Here is a 20,960-nt window from a genome sequence, read left to right on the forward strand (position 1 = left end):
GTGGAGCAGGGAGAACTGTATTTAACTCTTTTAACTAATATCCTTCAAACTTCAAAGAGCAATGCATTATGTGCAGAAGATGAGGGAAAAAGGGACCACTGAAAAAAAAACCCTACCTTTTGTTTATGGACATATCATACCTTGCCCCAAACAGCTATCTTAGAGGACTAACTCACATAAAGCCACTGAATAATCTACGTGCAGTCTTACATAACACATCCTGGAATGTGATAGAGAAAAGAAACCTATGCAATTTTAAATGTTAATGAAAAACATTAAAATAAGCAAATAAGAGGAAGATTCCACGTATGCACAAGTTAATAAACTTCTGTTACTCTATTGAAAATAGAAATCATAAAAGTAATTTAAAGGGGCAGCTGGATGGCTCAGTTGGTTAGAGTGTGAGCTCTGAACAACAGAGTTGCTGGTACAATTCCCACATGGGCCAGTGAGCTGCGCCCTCTACAACCAGATTAAAGACCACGAGCTGCCACTGAGCTTCTGGACTGGATGGCTCAGCTGGTTACAGCGCAAGCTCTCAACAACAAGGTTGCTGGATCAATTCCCGCATGGGATGGTAGGCTGTGCCCCCTGCAACTAAAGACTAGAAACAGCAACTGGACTTGGTTGGAGCTGAGCTGCGTTCTCCACAACCAGATTGAAGGACAACTACTTGGAGCCGATGGGCCCTGGAGAAACACACTGTTTTCCAATATCCCCCAATAAAATTTATTAAAAAATAAATAAATAAATAAATAAATAATTTAAATAGATTCAAATATATTGAAAAATTCATAGATGAGAATTCAAATATGTGTTGGGAAGATAAGTATGTTTATAAACTACCATTAAGCTTTCAAAGTGAAATGAAAAGAGGACTACCATCCTTCAAAATGTTCTAAGAAGCATTCAATACAAGAAACAATCTCAGTTAGGCAGACCAACGGTTCTAGTCCACACAATATGTATCACATATTTTGGTTTTCCTATACATAGTCTGAGAATAATTTTGTACTGAACACAATGCTTAGTAACATAATAGAAAGATAGAATGCTCAATGTGGCATGTCTTATTGTCAAGTGAAATCTTACTTTAAATAGAAGCTATATAATACAAATCTATTCCTAGAAAAGCTAAAGGAAATGTCCCCCAATGTTCATTAGCAGAGATTAAAACTTGAATGTATTGAGACGGTGATGTTACATAGATAAGTTTGGGAAAATGTTTCAGGTCACATAATTTAAGCACACTGTATTTAAAAAACAACTTAACTCTCCTAATTTGAAAATGAGACTTAATAAAAGGATATCCTGGTTAAATTAATCCACTTCTTATTTCCCCAGCTTTGCATTGTTTATTCCAGTCTTGAGAATTTTTTGATATAGGAAACGTAGGTTAGAATTTGATACAACTGGGCTATGGCATTGAGTCAATTTCCCAAAGAACTAAAGGACTGTAGGACTAACTGTAGAACCGAGGTCTCACTAAGAAGCCTCCAATTTTCACCTTTATTAAACAACAAAAGACTCGGGTACACAAAAGATCAAAAGGCTACATATTAATGTAATATGCTTGTTGCTTATTCTGAATGGCAGCCTATTTTCTATTGATCATAAGTTTACATGAAACTAAAGATCATCAATTACTGAGTGGGCTAAACTTAGTACTAGAATACAAACAGGAAACTGCTGTGCTTTTCTTTCCACTACCTATTGACAATGTTGTAAGTAGATCTCAAAGCTTCCTGTCACTTTCAGGAAGTTAGGCCAGATCAACATCAATCAAAACTTCCATCTCCTATTTAGTTAAAGCTCCCCTTTTTATCCCAGCACTTGCTAGGCTTATGGCTTAGGATCTACAGTGGGAAAGGGATCTTGGTATGATGTTTCAATACTTCTCCAGTCCCCCTTAGACCTTGCCATGAATCTCTGGCACTTTTAGGTTTGGGACAGGGGCAGGGTGCTTTGAGACAGAATGACAAATATCTTGCCTCACTGCTGTAGTCCTCTTTTGGCTAACACTGGCTGACCACTCTCCCTCCGTGAAGGCAGGCACCCAAATTCTCAACTTTTTATGGAATTGATGCAAGTGTTCCTTGAAGACTTCAGAATTCCACTCATCACCATTCCTCCACAGAGACAATGACCTTTTTGGATTTCTCTTAGCTTTATGATCCACCCTGCAGATTTTTCTCAGGATGACTCTAATCTGGTGATCCTCTGGGGAAGCCTTTCTCAACCAGGAGATCCCCTGTGCCATAATACATCCTAGGCATGAAATAAATTAACTTCTCTCCCATGCATATAATAATACTAGTTATAGAACCATCCTTGGAAGGAGTAAGACAAATAGTCACTCAAATCACTTTCTCTGGCTCAGACTGAGAAAGACTGCTAGGGTATCTACTTGACCCACAGGAAATCCATGCACTTTCACTCCAAATGTAGCCAGAGCCATCTTCTGCCCTCTCTCTTCATTACCATCAGAGAAAAATCAGAGTCAATCTCCTATATTCCAGCTTTGCAAGGAGAGAAGCAGGTCCCGGTCTCTGTGTTTATGTAGCCTTCCCAAACTCCAGGGAGCACACATCAGTCTCTCTCACTGCTTTGCCCTTTTATAAGAGCACATAGAAGCCTATTAATTTTTCCTCTTCAACAAGCATCATGTGTGTGTGTGTGTGTGTGTGTGTTCATACACACTCAGAACAATTCCTGGAACATTGTAAGCACTAAATAAATTCCTGGTACTATCTAGACAAAAATATTTTATCTCCAAATTGGAATATATCTATTGACTTAGAATCTGGAAATACTTCACTCTACAAATTATCCAATAGTTATTATGCATTTTCCAAGGCACTTTTCATGGTTGCATTTAAACACTGAGTAAGACTAAAACTGATCATGAGGCAAGTAAGGGCTCTCTTGAAGGAGTTTGATTGGAATGATCAGGAAACTTAAAAAAAAAAAATATGACAAACCTGATGCTTTATCGGCACGGTGTCCACTTTATATCTGGCACCACCTTTGACCACCAGCTGCCTCTCTGCATTTTCAGTAATAATCGGCTGCTCTTTCTGATCAGATGATATTCGATATCCAACAGCCACATCTCCAAAAGTTCCAGCAAGCCGAGTTACATTAATTTGGATGAATCTACTAAGGTTCTGCCCAATAAGTACTGACTGACGATCTGCATACATGGCAAACACACCATGTGGGTCATCATTTGCAGAAACAGAGAACTGTGTGATACATTTTTCTGGATCCAATTCTGCTCCTCCATCCACAGATACAAGCTGGATGACATAATCTTCCTCTATCTCAGGTATATCATCCGGTAGCAAATGAACATCAAAGCTCACTTCCCTCTCTCCATCAGCAATGGTGAAAAATCCTCTTGTAGAAAGAAAGTCTCCAGTAATATCAAACTCACTACTTATTTCCCAGTAAACCTAAAATAAAAGGAAAAAAGTCCAAAAAGTTATGTAATTCAATATATTGAAGCAAAATCCTTTAAATTAAGTTTTCCTCTACAAAGAAATTGTAATTGTGCCTCATTCATTATTCAAAGCTAAACTCTCTGAGCAGTTAGTTAGTTTAGAAAGCATGGCAGAATGACATCAGCATCATGAAAGTATAGTATTTCTTTCAGGCCGTCATATGCAATTTGCAGGACAAAATTACAAAATCTCATTTCACCTACTTCTAAAGTAATAACAATTTGAAAGATAAAGAGGAGCAAGTTAACTTTAAAATGCTAGTACTACAAATGCATTAAACAGGGAACCATACACAATAAATATTTGAAGGTAAAAAGTGAGTAGATAATCTGATGCATCACAGCAGAATTTGGTTTTGTGTTTTAACTGAAAGGGACTATCTATATGATTTCAAGAATTAACAGTTATTTTCCAAGAATTTTTGACCTCCAAACCATAAAGCTTCAACTGAAGTACCAGTTACAGGAACAGAGGTGACTTTATAGAGAAATTTCACAAAATACATATTTCTAGAAAACAAGTAAGCTTGACCTATCAGACAAATCTCCTGATGATTTACAAGGGCATCCTCAAATGTCCCATATTAATATACACACAAATGCAATCTCTTAAAAATCAGTTGCTAAGTGGAAAAATTACATTGAGAAATAAAGCCCTGAGAAACATATGACACAATTGACAAAAATCATTGGGAGATTTAAATAGGAAAAGCTTCATGTTACAGCAAACAAAAATAATACAAAACAGTTTATTCAGACTCTTCATGAATATGTGTGAGGAAGATCTTTTTAATCTAATTGTAACAGAATTTAGAGAAATTGCTAGAGGTTGATGCTGGTTAGAGATACTTAAAAGAACCTTTTCTGAAAACTCATGTCACTTCAGTTTATCAAAAATTTTAACCAGAACAAGGCAGTTTCTCTGTCCCTCTCAACTACACTTGTCAGGCAAATTATCACTCTACTTAAAAATCAAATGAAAAAATGATACCGTAATTTTTCCAAAAATGCCCTTGACTCTTCTGACAAAGAAAGTAATGATCTGGGGCCCTTCCAGAGCTGATGGCTCTAAATAGGTCTTCACAGATAAAGATTCCGGAGCAAACTGAACCACTCCATTGGGATCACCAAACTTTTGTATCTAAAAACAGAAACAGAATGCAGAGTGAATAACATATATAACAACTATGGATGAAAATATAGTATCTAAGATAACAATACACAGATAGCTGAAGGAAAGAAACAGAAATAATATTTGAGTATAATTTCCCAAGCTATCTGATTTTTAAGAACCGTCTTTACTACACTGATTGTTCTAAAACAAGTAGGTTCTTATTCTCCAAGGAGAATGGAAATAAGTGTCCAGAGACCTATAATTTACAGAATCTCAGAAAGATGGCACTTTGATGCCTGATTTTAGTTTTGTTTGCCTATGTGTGTTTTATTTAACCAGTTAATTTTAGCTAACTTCTTTCTACTGGTAATAATACAAGGTGGAGAGAGGCAAAAATCCCTGTGATGGTCATGTGTCAACCTGGCTAGATTACAGAGCTCAACTGTTTGGTTAAATACTAGTCTAGACATTGCTGTGAGGTATTTTGTGGATGGATTAATATTTACAATCAGTTGACTTTAAGTAAAGATTATCCTCATTCATGTGTGCGAGCCTCATCCAGTCAGTTGAAGGCCTTAATTAACAAAAACTGAGGTTTCCAGGAGAAGGCATTCTGCCTCATAACTGCAACTTAGGAATCCTGCTTGAATTTCCTGCCTGCCCCACAAAATTCAAACTGGAGAACACAACTTCAACTCTTTCCTGAGTTTCCTGCCTGCTAGATCGCTCGATGGATTTTGGATCTGTCAGTCCCCACAATCAATCAACCAATCAAATCAATCAATCGCTTTGTCTCTCCCTCTCTCCCTGTTTCCCTGGAGAAATTCAACTGAAAAGTGACCCCAGATAAAAGTATTTTCCCAACTTAAAAGGAGATTATTCATTTCTCTGCACTGTTTTCAGTTGCCTTGGTCCATGCACTTTCTGTCCCTGATGGATTGGGTGGTTCATATCAAATTCGGATCTAATCCAACACATTATTGTGCTAATTAAATAACTACCATTCTTCCTTCAAACAATCTGACTTGTAACTAGTTAATAATTTTTATGTACTTTGATGGCAAAGATAGCCAGTGTTTTAGATGATACAAGGTGTGATTAAAAAAATACGGTGAATGTTTAAATTAAACAATTTATTACAGTAAAAGACACATTGCTATTAATCCCCCTCAAAATACTCCCCCTCACTTCAAACACACTTATCCCATCGTTCTTGCCACTTTCTGAAGCAGTTCTGGAAGTCCTCTGTCACGAGTGCCTTTAGTTACGTTGTCATGGCTGCCTCGATGTCCTGAATCACTTTGACTTTGGGGAAGAGCCAGAAGTCGCATGGTGCCAGACCCAGTGAATAAGGTGGATGAGGACACACCACAATGTTTTTATCAGACATAAATTGCTGTACCAGCAGTGATGTGTGAAATGGATCATTGTCATGATGGAGGATGATTTACAGCACACTTTAAAACACACCTTCTCTCAACCCAACTTACTGCACCGAACAAGTTGAAACTTGTCACACACTGTTACTAAGGTCCAATGTGCTGCTTCCAGTGTTGAAGATCCCTGCCTTTCCTTTGGATGGCACTCGGCGCAGCATTCACTGTATTTTTTTATCACACCCCATATAAGAAATACCTTCTCTTTAAAAGTGCCAAATATTACCAAAACACCACATTTTCTTAAAGAGTGTAAAATGAGTATTTCTCACTATGTTAAAACCTTTTCAAAAATAATGCCAATAATCAAGCTGTGTAAAAAATTAATATAACAAGCATAGGAATTATTATAACTTCATTTGTTTTTTAATAACTTTCAATTCAGCATAAACCTACAGGGTTTCTACAAATGTAAATAACTCCTTTGATTAAATCCAAAATTTTGTGGGAAAAGAAAGTCAGACTTACTGTTAACATAACATCTTTGGCTCTGGAGTCTAATCTAGCTTCTCCTTTCACAAGTTTAAGTTTAATAATGAAAGTCTCTTCAACTTCAATTTCTTCATGAGGGTAGATTGTCAGAATTATGGTTCTCACTCCGCCTTCTCCCTCTCCAAAATAGAAGGACCCACTCACTGGGTCTGCAATGTCTCTGTTCTGTTGTGGTAAGGCTTCCTGAGAATTGGGTCCTACTATCTCCCAGTTCACCTGCAGGTGTTTGTTTTTTTTAATAGAGATGATCATTTTTAAACCAAGAATTACTTGCAGGATATGTAGTATTAGAAAAAAAGTATACAGATACATGAAAATTATTCTATAATATCTCCAGAAAATTTCTATATTATCAACTCATGTTTTTAAAACAATAATATTCGCAAATATAAACTGCATACCTATAGAATATCCGTTCTCATGAATAACAATGTCTAGCAAGAAAACCTGGTCATTTTTTAATACCACAGGATAACAAAAATATAAAGGTACATTATATATATATATGTAATACACACACGCACACCAGGGGTGGCAAAATAATGTATACACATGACTTTTATTCATCTTTTGTTATTGGTATATAATATATTGAGTATTACAATTTTAATACAGTTTCTTCCTTTCTTAAAATATGTATACATTTTTTGGCACTCTCTGTACACATGAAATATAAATTTTTTAAATATATGAGTACAACACTGTCGTGCTATGTATATGGGTCCTGTCAATTAAAACCTATCGAATAAGACAATAAAACCGCATGAAAAGGCTGCTGAGTGTGCGTCCACTTCTAAATACACTTAAATAAATTCTAGTATAAAATGAACAGACATTTTCATAAATTGTTATAAGAAACAAAATTTTATGTTATAATAAATGCATTTATAAAAAGTCTCTGTAATTTAAAATTGTATGCTTTTCATTCCCATAAAGAGAGAAAACTGGGCAGATCCCTAAGTGCTGGCAGCCTGGGGCTCAGATCTGCATCCCCCACATCGCTTCCTACTCTACTTAGGCCCCATAGTTTCAAATGCCTCCACATGTTTCAACACTTCTATGTCTGCAGCCCTGAACCGCAGAACTCATACTTGCACACCCCCTGACTACCTGACCCCTCCACTGGAATATCTAGTTGCTATCTCAAATTAACCTGGACAAAACAGAACTCCTGATTTCCCTCCAAGCTCCTGCAATTCAATAAACAGCACTACAATTGCTAACCAGTTGCTCAAACTAAAATGTTTATTCTTGATCCCTCTCTTTTCCTCAGCCTCCCCCAACTCAATGAATTTTTCTTCCAAAACATGCTCAATGAGTATTCACTTATCATCATGTCCATCTCCACTCTTGTCTGAGCTGTCAGCTTTGCCCTGGGCAATAGAAGGCAGCAATAGCCCCCTAACTGCCCTTCCTGTTTCGAAATTGGGCTTCCTGGCAGTCCATTTTCCTCGCAGCTGTCATAACTGAGCTGCTTCAAATGACAGCCCAGTGACAGCCACATCAGGCCCCTACTCAAAACTTTCTAATGGCATCCTATTTGCCTTTAGCATAAAATCTTTAATCTGTTTTAGGATGTTCTCTGTGATCAAACACCGACTGACCCCACTGATATATCCTGTGCTGTTATCCCAGTACCTCCAGGCCCCCCACCACATGGACCCACCTCCCAGACCTCAAACATGCCAGGCTTATAAATCTGCATTGGCTATTCCCTTTGTCCAAATGCTCATGCCTCTAACAATGACAATGACTACCTGTTTCTCAGCATCCACCTTTCAGCTTGAATATCATATTCTTACCATTCAATCTAGAGTAGCCAGCAGATCATTCATGATTGTGTCTCTTGATTTTGCATTCCTGCAGAGCACTTAGTGTTATCAAATAATTTTCTTTTTATTTTTTTGCTTATTGTTCTGAAAGCTCTAGTGAAATAGAGACAAGGTCTGTCCTGTTCACCAGTGTGTTCTCAGTGCCCAGAACAGGGTCTGGACATGGAAAGCACTCAACAAATACTTGTTGAATTAATGTATTTTTACCAGAATCTGTCGTTTATAATAATTTCTAACTTGCTCTCAAGAGTTTCTGAAGATAGCTGTATGCCTCATATATTTTTATACACCTCATAGGACTTGGAAGCTACTGTATACCTACTAGGTAATAAGTACTATTGTTAGTGAATAAATAAATGAATATATTTAAGGAATGAGAAAATCCAACCCCAAACTCAAATATCAAAAATTATTTTTAAAACCATGGGAATAATAACTCTACCTGAATCTCTCCCAAGAGTCCTCCAGTCCGCTCCAGCACCAAGGATAAAATCAGTGTGGAATTGGGATTAGGAACAGAGATTTTGCTTTGATTGAGAAATCTTACAACGCCAAAGGGAGAGTCACTCCTGGCAATCGTGATTCTGCTCACGAGGTGGCGCCCAAGCACCGCTCCACCAGTAGCTCCAACCAGCAGAATTTCAAAGGACTCCTCAAATTCACTGCATAGCAAAAAAGAGCAATTCTGTTAGTCTAAACATATTAAAATGCTTCTAAAATCCAAATAACTAGTCATTTTCCAAATTGGTCATACATATGCAAGGCACAGTAGTCACACACCAAATGAGAAAAAGAGGGTGCTCAGCTGAAAGCATGAATGATCAGTTTCAATTTTACATAACTTGGGCCAGCTATTAGACCCTCTTTTTAATTGCTTTATGCATTAAAAAAGTAAATTGCAGGATGTTTCCACATTCTTATTAGACTTTTCAAATACAGAGGGAACACTCTATTTTGAAAAAAGTGACATATACAATCACAATGGTTACCCAATCCTTTTTCCCCTACCCCAGCACTCCAAAAAGCTTCTCACTTGTTTCTCAATTGCCACACGTATAATCTAAAATTCTATTATCAAGGCAAAACATAGGTAAAGACTGGAACACGATATTCATGCTCTATGTGTGCCCATATTACAGTAGTCCCCCTTATTCGAAGTTTCGCTTTTCAAAATGGTTTCAGTTACCTGCAGTCAACTAAGTCCAAAAATACTACATGGAAAATTCCAGAAATAAACAATTCCTAAGTTTTAAATGGTGTGCTGTTCTGAGTAGCCTGATGAAATCTCCTGCTGACCTGATCACTCAAGACATGAATCATCCCTTTGTCTAGCTTATGTACACACTACACACCTGTGAGTCACTTAGTAGCTGTCTTGGTTATGAGATCGATTGTCCTGGTATTGTACTGCTTATGTTCAAGTAACCCTTTTGCAGCCTAACACTATGTCCCAACACCCACATCAGTCATCTCACCTCATCTCATCATGTAGGCATTGTGTCACCTCACGGTATCACAAGAAAGGGTGAGTACAGTATAACAGGATAATTTGAGCGGGGGTGGGATGGGGTGTGGGGAGGAGAGAGAAATATCACATTCACATACTTTTATTACAGTACATTGTTATAATTGTTCTATTTTATCCTTAGTTATTGTGGTTAATCTCTTACTGGGCCCAATTTATAAATTAAACTTTATCATAGGTATGTATGTGTAGAAAAAACATTATATATATGATATATATAGGGTTCAGCACGATTTGCAGTTTCAGGCATCCATTGGGGGTCTTGGAATGTATGCCTTGTGGATAAGGGGGGACTGCTGTATTTCCAGTATCATTAAATAGTATTACCTTTCATTGTCATCAATGATGGAGACATTTATAAAACTTAAATTCTGCCCGTGCTGAAACGTGACTGTATTACCACGCAGTATATAATCGACAGCACCAAGAACTGCAGAGGAGCTCTGAGAGATGAAGTCCGCTGTCACACGGCCATATGTCCCATGCAGCCTCAGCACTGGAATCGCAATCACACCGACATCTTCCTCCACTGTAACAGGAATTTGGAATTAACTGGTATGCCACACAAAGCAATTAACTTTTATAAGATTCAGTCAAATTAAATATGGCAATTAAATATAATGGTACCATGCAAGCATTCGATTTGTCCATAGTTATTTATCACATAAAAATAATTAGTGAAAATTTCAGGACTTATTTTTTAGGAGGTGTATACATTATCACAAGTTGAAAGTTACAGTGAATAGCACAAGTTAGAATTTAAATAACCTATTTAATCATTAACATAGGCATTCTTCCTCTATGTGCCACATACAAATAAATGAACCTGCATTAGAAAGCAGATATTCACTGATTTATAATCACAAAGTAAATTAAGTATTGTATAAGTTAGAAATATATTCATGAAAATGTTTGAAATATGAATATTTCAATACTCATAAGGTTAAACATAATTTTTTTTAAGTTGTCTTGTTCGTAACCGTTCTGCTTTGGCATAACTAAGGTTCCAGACTGTCCAAAGGTAACTCAAAACACAGTTTTTAAATAAATGTATACATATATAAAGGCATATACAAGTACATATAAAGATATACATGTACACACATACACACATACATTAAATTGAGAAAATTTATGTATGGGAATTCAAATTGATAATGTCATGCTCAGGTACTCTGAAATACAGAAAGTGGTAAATTTATGAATAAGGTTACTGAACCTACCTTCGAAGGCAGTATACCTTGGGTCAAATTCAATGATGCCCTCTGCATTATCATTTTTCATTATTATGATTCGGACAACGGAGATGTTTCCTATTTCAGGAGGCTGATCTATCTGAAGTCCATTTTCTTGGATGGTAAAATCATATCCTCTTGCAAAGTCATGAAGAAATAAAATAAAATGAGTAAATAATTGCCTAGCATAAATTGAAGGGCCCTCTTAGCTCCTATAACTTAGTCCTATTAAGTATTTTGATACTTTTAAAAATCTCCAACACTAAAATACTCCTTTTCTTCCTGAAATGATGTTTAAAACAGATTTCTCTGCTGCTTGCAATTATCACTGCTTGCATGAAACCAAAACTAATATAAAGTTATTAAACTTAGGCAATAGGAAGATAATACAAGTATAAGGAAATTGGGAAGAAGTTATAAAATAAACCTGAGTGGCTAGGAATGCACTGCTGAACACATACTGCAGTAATGGACCCAAATGGGATGTACATTAAACTGCAGTGCACTCAGGGATAGAAACCAGCTGGGCGGGAAATTTACAGTGTTAGGCTGAGACGGTAACTTTAAAGAAATAACGAGTGGCATGCCACTAAAGAAATTTTAAGCTAAACCTTCAAGATTCAAAAAAATATTTTGATATCTGTGGAAACCAATTACAACCAATGCCTCTATTCTTCAATACAGATGATAGTTTACCTGTCTAACAATATATTCATGCAAAGAAAGTTTCTATTTTTTAGATGGGTATCATTCCCATCAAAGAAAAGTTTTGATTTTCAGAGTTTTACATCACTTTAACTCCTGAAGCCACACACACACACACACACACACACACACACACACACACAAAGGCACTAAACCACTGTAGTCCTTCCTTCAATTCCTAAATTCTATTTACCTGGTACTTTAATCCTACCTAGTTTTGACAGGACGAAAACTGGTTAATATGATTATATACAAGGCAAATTAGAAAACTGGGAATTAAAATATGACATGATAAGAGTAATTTATCAGTAGTCTGAGATGGATTATAAACGGATCATCATCATTTAATACCAGAAAAGTAAATTTTCTAGCAACTAGGCAAAATAGATTTATAATACTTTCCTTCTCAGATCAAAGGAAGCCTAGAAACGTATCTGGAAGGAAAAAATTATTTCCCCAGAATTAAACTTAAAGAGGAATTGCTTATTTTAAAGGGTGTCAGAGAGAGCAAATGCTTCCAAACCTATTTGATCAATAACACAGATATGATCTCACACTTAAGAAGATGCTTTTACCAAATTTCATCCATTTAATTACAATAGTCAGTGACCAGCTCAAATTTTAACACATTTAATATAAGGACAAATTCATTCCCATCGCCAGACACACAATCATTTCTGGGAAATTTAAGATTCGAAGTGCATGCAAGCCCATAATACTTTTTTCCAGGTGGAATGAAATACACTCTACCTAAGTCATTCCAGGAGATATTTTAGTTTAAAAAAGCTTTTAAAGCATGGCACTTACATAACAAATGTAAAAACATTTCCATGAACAAGAAAAATCCCTTTATAACTTATGTAAATGCAAACATTATTCTAGTTGAAGGTTTTACATAAGCTGTTGGTGCACAGATGTTCCTGGGCTGCCGAAAGTGAACCTTTCAGGGTGGTAAAGGAGCTTCCCACCTTTGTCCATCAAGTCTCTTTCACTAATCAGAGAATTAACCATATGGTTAATTCTTGATCTTCAATGAAAACACAGTGCACATTAATGACCGACCCTCTTTGACTCAAATGTTTTTTACATACTTTAAAATAGCTAGTGGGAAATTATAATAGATATATACAATACCAGAGGGGCAATAGATTGGGGGAAGCGGGTTATCACTTTGTGAGGGGTAAAATGTCTAACTATTACATTGTTTTGTGTACCTGAAACTAGTAAAACAAATAAACAAACAAAAAACAGCTATCGGGCAAGCATCTACCTCATTCACCTACAGAGAAGATAATACAGTGTTCAGAATCCAAACTCTCTCACTCCAGCCCATTCACAGGTATAGTGATAGAGACAGGGGGAAGCAAATTCCCCAAAGCCAGCTGACCTTTGACCTAGAGAACAGTTAATGGATTTCCTCACCAAATTATTCCACACTCATAGCATGTTCAATTCTGGCTGCCCAGAGTGACTTCACACAACAGATACACAGATTTTCAACTTTCAGGGGAAAAAAACAACCATATAGATAGATAGATAGATAGATAGATAGATAGATAGATAGGTATATAGGTATATAGATATATAGATATATTCTAGGACAATGCAGTTAACGGTTAACCTTTGGCAAAAATTCCTACCCTGCCCTGTTCTAAAGTCACATAAATCTTTGAAAAAGCAGGGAAAAGAACTATTTTACAGTTCAGTATTAATCCCTACACAACCTAGCATTTACTCTTTCTGTCTTTCTGTTTCGTTTTCTTTTCCTGTTTTTCTTTTTTACTTTACCTTCCGAGTAGTTCCACTTTCGTCATCACTAGAGAGAATTCTTCAGGGCCTTCAGGAAGGCTATCATCAAGTATTTCAATCTGCACACTTTTCACCATCTCCTGTGCTTCAAAGAGGAGCTCCCCAGGCGCAGGGACAAAGTCCCAGCCTGCCTCGGCGGTCCCACTCACAGTCTCGTACCGGAGTATCACGGCGCCCAAAGAGCCACCCGAACGGATGACTGTGACATTCACCTACGCAAGAAGGTTTTTTATTTGACTTGGATGATTAATCTACCAGACAATACTTAATTTTGTCTTTAATTCTATTTACCGGGACTATGTTGAAATTATATATATTATATGTGTAACATATACATATATGTGTGTTATATATATTATACATGTGTTATATATGTTATAAAAGTATATAAATTACATGTTAAAATGATAGAAGCAAATTAATCAGTTTGCGAAAACTTTGGAATCTGAACAAGGAAACACATTTTAAAGATCACTCATAATATAAAACACAAAAATGAATACATTTTAAACATTTCACACTCTACCTTTTTTGCCTCCTCTGCCACTCGAAGTTGCTCATGTGAAAAGTCGAATTGGCCATAGGGAAAGTCACTGGCCACCACTGTAATATTGGCAGTGCTGCTAGATTCACTCAGTATTCCCCCCTCACTGACCCCAGTGAGCTGAAACTCATAGAAACTCTTTTCCTCAGGAATGTCATCATTCAAAGCCTACAGGAGGGCAAAAAAAAAAAAAAAAGAGCCACTAGCCACAGAATCTGTAACATTTAAAGAAAAATAACTATCACCTAAGCAACAAAAACAAACTCTGGCTATTAACCACCTCCCACCAACTAAACACACACACACACACACACCGCATAACAGAAACCAGTAACGTTAATACCTGTATCACTACAATTGCTGCAGACTGTCCATCTCGCATTGTCACTTTTCCTGATGTTTCAGCAAATTCCCCCATGGATGGGGGGAATATCCTCCAGTACACTGTGATCTCCCCCCAGATTGCTGGGCCCCGAACGAGGCTACAAGAACACACACATGTATATTCAATACATTTTTATTGAAGGACCTTTTACCAGATATTTGCCATGTCTTTAAACAACAATTTTCATTTATTTCAGAAACATTATTCATTTAAATAACCTGAACTTGTGTAAAAGTGCTTGACAAGTGTTCAGTAAAAGCTGAACACTGAAAGTGGAAGGTTTAAAGACATAAAAATTAAAAAAAAAAAAAATGTATAGATTTTCACTTATACACAAGGTACAAAATATGAATAGTCTAACAAAGTTCTCTAAAGACTAGGAAATATTTCACACATGCAATGCTAATGGCAAAACTACCAAAACGGTAAACTCAAATTCAGCTACTTCAGTGGCAGTTGATGCCGCACTCCTCTTGAGAAAATCTGTAGTAAAGTTGTCTATGATCATCCTATAGTTATACAATAGGTACTAATTTTAGAACAGTTAGAATCACAAAATGCTTTCTCCAGATGACTTTCTATGCAATGGCTTTGTAGCTAAGACAACCAAGCTTACAGAGATGAAGTAACCCTCCTATTTCACATGGTTAGCAACAGACAGCTGAAAGCATAGATTTCCTGATGTGTAAATTCAGTGTTCTTTCCTCTGCATGGGCTGTGCAAATTACCTAAGAAATAGTCAGAAACCTCCTCATGATCTAACTTTAAGATAGGTCAGAATATGTCTTCAATTTTCACCAAAAATGTGTTCTACTCTCTACAGGATGTTACCAACATACAAAATAACAATGCTTGAAGAATGTGTATGTATTGAGAATGATGTTCTTAAGGCATAAAATGCTATTTACATAAAACTTCAAAACCCTAACCCAGGCAAAGAAAAATTATGAAATCCGTACCTGATGACAGCAGTGCCATTATATTTTGCTGAGGGTTCCCCAATGAGGACGTGCCTAGAGGATGGTGCTATCCCAACTTCTCCTGAAGCTCCCTTATCTCCCCAAATGATTATTGAGGCACTACCTAAGTTGAAAATGATATATATAGATATATAGATAGATAGATAGATAGATAGATAGATAGATAGATAGATAGATATATCTATAAATATATATATAGCTTATGTAGCAAACATGTTTTCACTGAGTATATGCCTGACAATGTTCTAAGTGCTTTACATGTAGGAATATTATGAGTTAATAACCCTCATGGCAATCATATATGTACTGATATATAATCACATAGGTACTAATATTACCCTCTTTTTACCAAAGAAGACATTTAAACATACTGAGGCATTGAAGACACTAAGGCCAATAACTTGTCCAAGATCACATTTTGGTGAAAGGGACAGGCAAAATGGGCAATAATTTCACTATTTCTGCCACGATAAGCAAGCAGGTCCTTTTCTACCATTTGCATTAATTCACTTCTACAGTAACCATTTTGCAGTTCACTGCGATTGGCTATGTGGCTATGTCCCTTGCTTATATAGAAAAAGCAAGAATTCTAGGGAACTTTTATTTTTAATTTTATGACTATTATTTGCTTATAAGCATTTATAACAATGTCAGACAGTCCTACTAAAATGGAAATAAAAAACATCAAGTTATTTCATATTCATATTATAATTTAGCAGTGACTTGAAAATTGTTTCTACAAGAATACATTAAGATTTCATGGGGAAAAAAACGGATTACTGTACTGTCACTTTCTGTGGCAATGGATTAATAAAACCAAGAGTGGTTTGTCATATGCAAGTATGTCACAGTTAGAAACATATTACAAATTGTTTATATTAATAAATTGTTTATATTAATAAATGATTTACCTTGATCCACTGGTATATTCTTGTATTTGTATCTACTTGGTCTATATAACATTTACCCTAACATTCATTTTAACATGATGTAGACAACTGAGCTAATTTTAGACTTACAGAAGAATATGGTGCAATGATATGATTCTCTAACAGGCTTGTTAGAAAGCACTCCAGATAAAAATGTAAAAAGATTCACTACCCTAAGTACATACAGCGATACTCTACAATTTTGAGAATTTCTTTGACCACAGAACGTTTCTTTACTGGCTACAGACCCTTACGTAGGATGGAGTTCTTGATGGCAAAAAAGGACATGTAACAAGAACTAAGCTCTCATATCAAAATTGCTGGGCCATTTTTTTATGGCGATTATTGTTTGTACCACAATGAAACCATTTAGAACGATTAATCCTTTCTCTATATATCTAAGAAACAAATTTTAATATGGACCATAAGCAAATGAGAATTATGATGGCTGTTTCTGAAATGTCAAGATATCTAAGTAATTACTTTCTGATGAAAATAGGTATAGATAGGCAGGAAGAGACATAATAAATGCTATTTTAAAATAACATTACAAAAGAAGTATGTGATCATTGTAAATATGTGTACAAACCATAGGTAATAAAAAACCACTATCAGCATTTCAAATAAATAATCCCAAACATATTTATCACATGACAAAAATTTAACACACGACTAAAATGAGATTATTTTGAACATGTCATGAAGTATGCTTTATTAACATAACGATTATCCATGTAATCAAGTATTCTTAATTTTTAATGTAAGGCTTTTTCTGCCACATCCTCTTGAATGGTTACTTAGTATTCTATTTAACCAGTCTCCTTCCTATTGTTGGATCATTTAGGAAACTTCCATATTCTACTTGATCAACACTGCTAAAATTACCTTTTTTTTTTTTTAATCACCCAGTTAAGTTATATGAAATCTTTGACGTATTACCTTACTAATATTGGGTATTGTGATTTTAGTTTTAAAAATTCTTTCACCGTAATACACATGTCATATAGAAAATGACATCTGTATGTTTTAGCAATGTTTTAGAAATTATGAAACCTAACATTACCTGTCTTTGTAACTGCTGATTATTTGGTTACATTTTTCTGAGAATCTAGTTTTTAATTGCCAAAAAAAGTGAATTTCTCTTACCTTTTATTGGAGATATTTCTACCTCATCTGCTGATATTAGCTGAATGGTAAAATGCCTGTACTCCTCCAACACAGCGTCCTGAAGTGTGTGCAGTACAATGGTCTTTTGGGACTCAGTCTACATCAAATGAGAGAAATAATAACTTTTTCAGATTAACCAAAGCTAAATTTTGAATATTCTCATTAGTGGGATAATGTTTATGTCCATAAGCAAATTTTTAAGTGTCCTTTTTGTCCCCTAGAATTATGGGTTGCCTTTAAAGAGAATTACTATGAAAATTAGGTCTGACCATAAATCTTACTCAGGTTCTTAAATAGGAAAAGGGGGAAACAATTTCACAAAATTCTAAATTTACTGAAAATTTTCAATCATGGAAAAAGTCCAATCTCTTAAAGAGCTAAATGGTCACAGTATGATATAAAAAGATCAAGGTCATAGGTTTACTCCTTATAAAGATTATCCTTCTACCTATTTTGACTCTCTATCCTCCACTCATTCCTGCTTTCTTCACATTCTTTCCACAGGTGTTGATCTCAAGAGCACTCACTATGATTCCTTTCCTCTTTTATATTACACTTAGCTCTGTGATTTCTTGGAACATCTGTTAAGTTTTCAGTGTAGATTAGAAGAGAAGGAAGAAGAAAGCAAATATACATAGGACACATGCATTAATACTTTGAGACATAACAAAGACAGATACCATTTTTATCTTTACCTTTTCCTCTGCATGCTGACAAAACAACTCCAATTTGTCCAATGCATCACTGATTAACTTTCCGGAGTTTGAATTCTGCTATTTATTCTTTTTCATGCACATCTTAGTTCTGTAATTGCATTTTTCCTTTGAGATTTTTAGTATTAAAAAGCATTATTTTAATTTCTTCACCCAAGCTCTTTTCTCTTCATAGTTCCCTACTATCCATTTTACAATATCTGTACTTTCTAAAACAAGAGCTTCTAGAAAAATGTATACTTCCTGCCTCAGATCTTATTAAATATATTCATGGAAAATCTATAATTCATAAGATGCAATTAACCACTTCCATCTCTTTTACTCTCTGCATATTGTGAACTGGAGGCTATAATTGTGTGTCTGAGCTACAAATCATTCCTCAGAACGGAGACAGGTGTATGTCACTGCTGGGGAATACAAGAACAGTGAAGCCATTATTCAGTTTTACATGAAATGCACCAGGTTGGTGACCAAAGAACTAGATGGAAAAAGTCAAATCCAAATTGATCTACAAACCCATCCCACTGATGCAGTACTCTGAGAAAGGACGTCCTTATTCTTTGGGGGAGAAGATCAGACTATGGACCATTTTGTATGGATGTCCTCCTCAAAAAAAAAAAAAAAAAAAAAGAAAGAAAGAAAGAAAGAAAAGCTTTCTAGTCATCTGGGAGGTAGGGCTAGGAATTAGAATCTGGTAACTGAAAAATTACTGCTTGTTATTACTGAGGAAACTCATTACAGAAATCTCAAAGTAACTTCTAAATTCTTGTCATGCCAGATGAGAAGTTTTCAGATCATGGCTAGGACATGAAACCTAGATGTTTCTTGAGTCATCATCTATCATAATCTGTAAATGAGTCGATGAAAAATCTGGCTTGAGATCATTAATGCCATTAGAGTAACCAACCCTCAAGAATGGTGGTTGAGAAACTGCTGCTGCTTCTGCAGCTAAGACAATGGTCACGGAAGGATGGTGTGCGAAAAATGTGAAAAGAAACTTGGTACTGTTATGACTCCAGATACATGGAAGGACGATGCAAGGAATACCACAGAAAGTGGGGAAAGAAAGCTGAACGAAAATAAAGCTTTGACTTCAATAAAAGCAAGATTCAATCCATATGGAAAGAATAAACTCTCCACTTGCAGAATTTGTAAAACTTCTGTGCACCGACCAGGTTCTCATTACTGCCAGGGTTGTGCTTACAAAAAGGGCATCTGTGCAATGTGGGGAAAAAAGGTTTTGGATACCAAAAACTATAAGCAAATAAATGTCTGTCTAGATGTATTGATGGTTTCTGGCTTTCTATATGATTTTGCTTTTTGCTTTAAATTTTCAAGGTGTATCATAGATGTTCAAGTTACAAAATAACATGTTTTAAGACAAATTAAGTTTAAACCAGGGAAGTTGATTGGTATTCATTCTTTAGCTCTCAATAGATTCTAAATAGCAACAATGTAACTAAGAAAAAAAAAGAATGGTGGTTGACTAAGTACAAGTGGATTTCCAGAAGGCATCATTGATTGATACACCAATCACCTATCAGAAAAATGAAAGAAAAAAAAACCTATTTGTTTCTGTGTTGTTTGCTATTGAAAGCTCTGAAGAAGTTCAACAGACTCCCAGATAAGGTAGACATGAAAACCATGTGGTATTGGGATTACTTGATCTTTAAACCATTTGGTCAAATTCCTTTGGAATTATTCTATGCTCTTTTTCCCCCTCCAAAATCATTTGTGGAAATTCATCTGTTTGGACTTTCCATATCCACTATATATCTACTACAGTCAATTCCATATAGGTTTTTACATTTATTTGCCTAAATTTGCATAAAGAGATCTCTTGCAATTTTCAGTAGTTTCTCTTTTATTTATTTTATTAAATTTACTGGGGAGACATTGATTAATAAAATTATATAGGTTTCAATTGCACAATTTTATAATACAACATCTGTAGACTGCATTGTGTGTTCACCACCCAAAGTGAAATCTTCTGTCACTATACATTTATCCCCCCTTTCTCTCTCCTACCTCCCCCCTGTCTGCTTACCCTTTGGTAACCACTAAACTGTTGTCTGTGAACAACAAGGATAACAAGGCAGTTCAGGAAGAATTTTTTTTTTTTTTTAAATCTCCAGAAAATAAACATAAAGACATGGACATATGTGATTTACATACAAAGAAGTCAAGATTACACTGCCGAAAAAAACTCAATGAGATGCAAGAAAACTCAGATAGGCAGTTTAATGAACTCAGAAATAAAATTAATGAACAAAAGGAATACTTTACCAAAGAGACTGAAACTTAAAAAAACAAACAAAAAAAACAAATAGAAAGTCTGGTGCTAAAGAACTCAATAAGAGAGATGAAAAATGACATGACAAGCTTAGGAAATAGAGCTGACCAGATAGAGGAAAGAATTAGTGCTATCAAAGACAGAAATCTGGAAATGACACAGATAGAAAAAGAGAGAGACTTGAAAGTTAAAATAAATGAAAGAACTATCTGAATCAATCACAAAGAGCAATATAAGAATAATGGGTATACCAGAAGAAGAAGAGAGAGAAGGGAACAGAGAGCATATATAAACAAATA

At 35.6% G+C, this 20,960-nt stretch overlaps 2 protein-coding genes across 2 annotated transcripts in view; one reads left to right on the plus strand and one right to left on the minus strand.

Annotated features, from left to right (window-relative positions):
* Nucleotides 1–20,960, minus strand: part of ADGRV1 (adhesion G protein-coupled receptor V1) — a 503,044-nt gene that overhangs the window by 313,107 nt on the left and 168,977 nt on the right. Inside the window, exons 61-71 of the mRNA XM_081054450.1 lie at nt 17,635–17,752; nt 15,539–15,662; nt 14,538–14,676; nt 14,177–14,362; nt 13,630–13,862; nt 11,125–11,273; nt 10,229–10,430; nt 8,819–9,038; nt 6,521–6,760; nt 4,494–4,643; nt 2,982–3,455 (exon numbers count right to left, since the gene is read on the minus strand). Coding sequence (XP_080910576.1) covers nt 2,982–3,455; nt 4,494–4,643; nt 6,521–6,760; nt 8,819–9,038; nt 10,229–10,430; nt 11,125–11,273; nt 13,630–13,862; nt 14,177–14,362; nt 14,538–14,676; nt 15,539–15,662; nt 17,635–17,752 — 2,235 coding nt within the window. The remainder of the gene's footprint in view (nt 1–2,981; nt 3,456–4,493; nt 4,644–6,520; nt 6,761–8,818; nt 9,039–10,228; nt 10,431–11,124; nt 11,274–13,629; nt 13,863–14,176; nt 14,363–14,537; nt 14,677–15,538; nt 15,663–17,634; nt 17,753–20,960) is intronic.
* On the plus strand, nt 19,339–19,737 carry LOC308500166 (cysteine-rich PDZ-binding protein-like; the record flags this gene model as incomplete). Its single annotated transcript, XM_081054387.1, has 1 exon — nt 19,339–19,737. The coding sequence occupies one exon, from the start codon at nt 19,339–19,341 to the stop codon at nt 19,735–19,737; it is 399 nt and encodes a 132-aa protein (XP_080910513.1).

This window comes from Rhinolophus hipposideros (genome assembly GCF_964194185.1).
Source record: "Rhinolophus hipposideros genome assembly, chromosome: 7".
In the NCBI taxonomy this organism is placed as follows: Eukaryota; Metazoa; Chordata; class Mammalia; order Chiroptera; family Rhinolophidae; genus Rhinolophus; species Rhinolophus hipposideros.